At 39.2% G+C, this 5000-nt stretch overlaps 1 protein-coding gene across 3 annotated transcripts in view; it reads right to left on the bottom strand.

The window, feature by feature from the left end:
* LOC138028217 (A disintegrin and metalloproteinase with thrombospondin motifs 6-like) overlaps positions 1-5000 on the bottom strand; it is a 46262-nt gene that overhangs the window by 9971 nt on the left and 31291 nt on the right. For 2 of the 3 annotated variants that reach the window (XM_068875671.1, XM_068875681.1), the window contains exons 26-30: positions 3695-3784; positions 3164-3253; positions 2560-2604; positions 2052-2111; positions 457-594 (exon numbers count right to left, since the gene is read on the bottom strand). In XM_068875671.1, coding sequence (XP_068731772.1) covers positions 457-594; positions 2052-2111; positions 2560-2604; positions 3164-3253; positions 3695-3784 — 423 coding nt within the window. The remainder of the gene's footprint in view (positions 1-456; positions 595-2051; positions 2112-2559; positions 2605-3163; positions 3254-3694; positions 3785-5000) is intronic. The other variant, XM_068875690.1, reaches the window with a different exon arrangement.

Genomic DNA, 5000 nt, shown 5'->3' with positions numbered 1-5000 from the left:
TGTTTTTTATGTACTGTAAGTGAAGGCCATCAAAATTTTCACTGACGTGTTTGTTTGTTTCTTCTTCGAATGTTCCAGTCGCGTTGTTTAGTTTTAGGCCATATTCCATAGCAGTCGATTGTTATAAAAACGTCAAGACGACCGCTATTAGAAAATGGTGGACCCCTTTTCACGTGGCACAGTGTCATGTATCGACCAATAAGCGAAGTTTTGCCCATTTTCTGCAATGATTAGAAAGCCATGTTGGTGCACAAAACAAAAGCAAAATGTTGCTCGCTTTTGCATAATAATCGAGCTAATGCTAATTTCCCAAAATACTTTTTCGCTGTTGTTCAGTACACCAACATGGCCGCCATGACTTCAGATGCAAGCCAAGGATAGAAATAGGGCGTTGAGAAGTTGCCTTAGCAGCGATAAAAATCTCAGCCATGCATGATGGAGTCGATGAATTTTGACCTTTTGTTTGGTTCAATTTTTTATGTTGTTTTGTTGTCTGGTCATCGTCGCCAGTTATTGTTGAGTTGCTTGTGGTGTTCGATTGGTCGTTTCCACCTTCTGCACTTCCACTTGCGTCACCATCCAGTTTACTTAGAGCTATAAGAAACGGAAATTATGTTAAACAATTCCTGTCAAAATTAAATGCACCTCCCTAGAGGAATTCCTACAGAGGCTTAACTGCCAACTGCTAGGCATCACCCTCGTCAGCCGTTGACCAGGAACTATGGTACCGGTAGTTTCGGCGGCTAGTAACGGGGCTACAGTTCCTGGCGCCGCCAGCGGCAGATGTCACTCGGTGATGCCTGGTCAGGCGTAATAGCAGCAATCGTGTGTTATATGCTCAAGGACTGTCCAGGTAGTAGATATCAAATAGCGCTCTTTCTTTATGTAAGTCCATTTATATTACAGTGCTACACGATTACTCCTTCGATACAATACGCATATAAATATCCGCAAACTGACCAATGTATGTAACGGATTACATACTACCGCATTATTCAAGAAAGTAATATGTAACTAATTAGCACTGTGGTAGTAGCCAACTCGAAAGATCTTCTCCTTTGGCCGCTACGCAGTTTTTTTATTACGAGTATACATAATTAAGTTATATATATATATATTTATTAAATTCTCTACCTCGGATAATGCAATTCTCGTGTTCTGATTGGTTCACTCAATCTCGGTTATCAGCTCATATACTTCAGTTTGACCTTATATGGTAAATGATTGCGCCTAGCGTTATATATATCATATATATAAAAAAACTAAAAAATTTTACACCAGAAAGCGAAATTCCTCTTGGTATAAAGCAAAAGAAAAAAACGTTTTTGTGGAAAGTTTGGATCGATTTCGAAGCTTAGAACTACGCGAAAAGGAAAGAAACGTTTTTGTGATGAGCCTGCGTCTGTGTGACCACAAGGTATTACACAACATCGCATCTTCATAAAGTTTTTTTCGATTTCGCTAGGATGTTCTTCCTTTTTTCGCTCGTATTTCGTACTTCCAAACTTTTGGAGTTTAAGGAATTTAATAAAACAATTATTCCATTCGCGCTTGTTGGATATGAGACTGGTTAAAGCCAACTCGGCGCTACGCGCCTCGTTGGCTATTTACCATCAAATATCCAACGAGCGCTCATGGAATAATTGTTAAATGTTTTAAAAGTGTATCAAGTGTCTTCATGTAATCTTTTTTCTTCTTCACTTCTCTTAAAGTTATATATTTTGAATACGTATGTTAACAAAGGATGTGCCGCAAAGCCGGGTGAACAACTTTACAGCTGAAAGGAATTAGATTGTATTTTCAAATACTTTCGAAAAGCTACGATTTTGCTATCATTGATACAATAATTATAAAAATAGTTCGAATATTTCACCGAACCGTACTAATTCTCTTTGGAAAATACAGCAAAACAACTTCTTCGTATTGTAATTTTACAGGCCTATTTGCTTGTGACAAATGTATTGTTTTGCATAGTACGCCGTGAAGTTGCTACAAAAAGAACATGTTGACAGCTATGAACCCCTTCCTAATGTAGTTACTTTAGCTGTTACCATTCTTAAGGCCACTTGTTGGTTTTGTTACAACGAATTCGTCATCGATATTTCCCTTGTCTGAAAAAAGAAAGCATCAAGTTCAGTTTTCACGCAACTTCTAGATTCCTGGACAAGTGGTGCATTTTCTTAAATATCTATTTTTCAACTAGTGCAACGACTTATGCAAACTCCTGAATGAAAACGTAAATTTTCGATTTTTAGGCAAAATGGAACAGGCGATCTACTTTTGAAAGAAACGGTACCGTATTTTGAGCTATAATATATTATGAGAACTCGTGCATCGAGCATCGATTTGTCCTAAACATGTCGACTTCAGGCCTTAATCATCCTCTTATTGTGGTTAATTTACTTAAAGTCATTTAAATTACATTTCTGAAGACGCTTTCGACTCGCTTCTAAAGCTCTTTCCAATGTAAAGCCACAGTAATTTTCAATTGCTTTGCATCCTTTTTTAGAAAACTTGTTAACATCAAAATGAAAAATCAGTAGTTCCTGTGTGACCTACCATCGTCTCCAACCCCAGCATCCACATCATCCTCTTCCTTCGCGACTACGCCAGAGAAAACCTTGTGTCAGTAAATGCATTTTTTCAAAAGCAACGTTTAAAGACACTGAAAAACGTTTTCAGTATTGAAAGTCAACTTTACAATTCAAGAAGATTGAATTGAGAAAACATCTTTAAAAGGCGCGCGTGCGTGGAAAATAATCTTTAGAAGCCTAAAGAGAATATTAAAAATGACCAGAGAATTGTGGTTGCTTTGAGATCCGAAATCCCGGGTTCAAGACCCGTTCTGACAATTCATTGCATTTGTTCCGGGTAGACCCTGGTTCAACCTCTCAGCTACACTTGTAAACAGCCAACTACCGATAGCTTCACTCCGGCCGCTGTTCCGATTCTAGACAGTTATTGTTGCTATTCTACTCTGTAATTTCTTTGATTGTGTTTCATTGGCCATGAAAAGCTCTTGTTGGATGGGGAATGGTCAATTATGTACGTGTGTATTTTGGGAGTACCTGGAACAGTTCGAGTACAGGCCCTTCTGGTTACTACTCAACTTTGTGCTGTTTATATGGAGTTATCTGAAGGCATCAGTTCTCACAGCTCCTACCTTCGTTGCTATCCTGCTTATTTAGAGGTAAAAAATCCACTCCCATCTCTTTTGGAATACTTGTTGTATTCGCTGACTTTGGGATGGTTGCTGTAAAATATTATTTATTTTTTTTATCAAATAAAAAAGAACTGTTTTAGGACAAACAAAAGTAAATCATGAAAAATTTAAGGATTTATGAGCTCATTTATCATTGAATACAGTCCAAAGAAATGTCGGCTTTTGATTAAAGGGGGAAAACGAATAGGTAATCGAGATGAGACACTTCATGAACCACGTATGACGCTGATGCAGCAAATCAAACCGTATTTCTTGTTTACAAACAACGACGTCACTTTTTCTTGTGAAAGTTGCCATCCACGAAAGAAAAGAAATTATTGTTTCAACAGCCAATTAGCTTCTGGTTGGCATATTAATAACAATGGGTGACGTTACTAGAAATATCGCTATTGGTGAAGGGAAAGCGTGTGCTCGCAACAAAAACTGGAAGAGGATTTTTACCTAAAAGGACAGTATTTTTCGACACCTCACCTCTAGAAATAGCATCTGTCATGAGGCCTTGGTCCAATTTAGAGGTAAACGTTTTTATTCCAGCATTTCCCGCTGACTTTCGAATTTCCTCTGCAAAAAAGAAGGATATCTTCAAAATCACACCTTCCTAGTTGTCAGGAAGTAGTCCGACAATTATCCGGGAGGACAAACATTTTAATTCTGTGATAATTACATTTGAGAAAATGCATAAAGTGCACTTTTAAGAGCAATATCAAACTAGGAAGCTGTGAAGCCGGAGAGTAATGCGCGACTGAAGAAACACACATGGCAAGACAATGGCACTCTCACACGTTAGTCTGACTCGCGCCGTCCGCTACATGCAAAGTAATACTGTCCTTAAGATCCAGCGGCCAAAATTTCCTTTTTTTTCGCGAACTCACGATGCCACTTGATTCTTTTTGTTACTTTGATCGATCGCTTTTTATGGGTCAATGAACCAATTCAGAAGAAATTGCTCGAACGTTGTGACGATATGAGTCATTAGGCAGTCTAAAGGTTGGTTTTCACTAGTGACGGAGTCGGAGTCGGAGTCGTAGTCGGAGTCGTAAGGGCACTTATGACCTAATGAAAATCAAAGATCGCAGTCGTAAGCGGAGTCATAAGCTTGACGGAATCGAATCTGAAGAATCAGAACGTTCCCATTTCCTTCCGACTCCGCTTATGACTCCGTCGCCTATGATCCAGTGAAAACTAGATTGTCGGAATCGGAAGCAGAAGCGGAAGAACCAACCAATCACAACGCTGGTTTATTCTTCCGCTTCTGCTTCCGGCTCAAGGCAATTTTCACTGGATCGTAAGCGACGGAGTCATAAGCGGGATCGGTATTCTGCTTCCGACTCCGACAGTTTGATTTTCACTAGATCGTATCGCTCTGCGCTCCTGATTACGAATCCGTCACTAGTGAAAACCAGCCTTAAGAAACCAACCACGGCTACGGCGACAAAAACATCACTTCAAAATATAAGTTTGAGCTATTACAAATATTCATGATTATTCCATCTTTTTTATTGATGCCGCAGTGAGTGAGCCTGAAGCGAATGAACGAGGCAGCTCTCTAATCGGGAGAAGGGATTGTAGTCAAAGGCGCAAGGAATTTTGATTATGCGCGAACGAAGGAATTGAGAGAGCCAGATCTGTATTTCGTTTCTCTTCTCGAGTCCTCAAACAATGTGACGCAACGAAAAATTTAATTTGAAATCATTCAGTGAAAAAGGCCAGAACTTGGAATCTTTTAACCACCTCTCCAATTCTCAGGTCTGTGCAATACATCTTCTTTGATTTTTTT

This window comes from Montipora capricornis, chromosome 2 (assembly GCF_036669925.1).
Source record: "Montipora capricornis isolate CH-2021 chromosome 2, ASM3666992v2, whole genome shotgun sequence".
Taxonomy (NCBI): Eukaryota; Metazoa; Cnidaria; class Anthozoa; order Scleractinia; family Acroporidae; genus Montipora; species Montipora capricornis.
The sequence above is the reverse complement of the archived record's forward strand: the minus strand, read 5'-3'. Positions and strand labels throughout refer to the sequence as shown.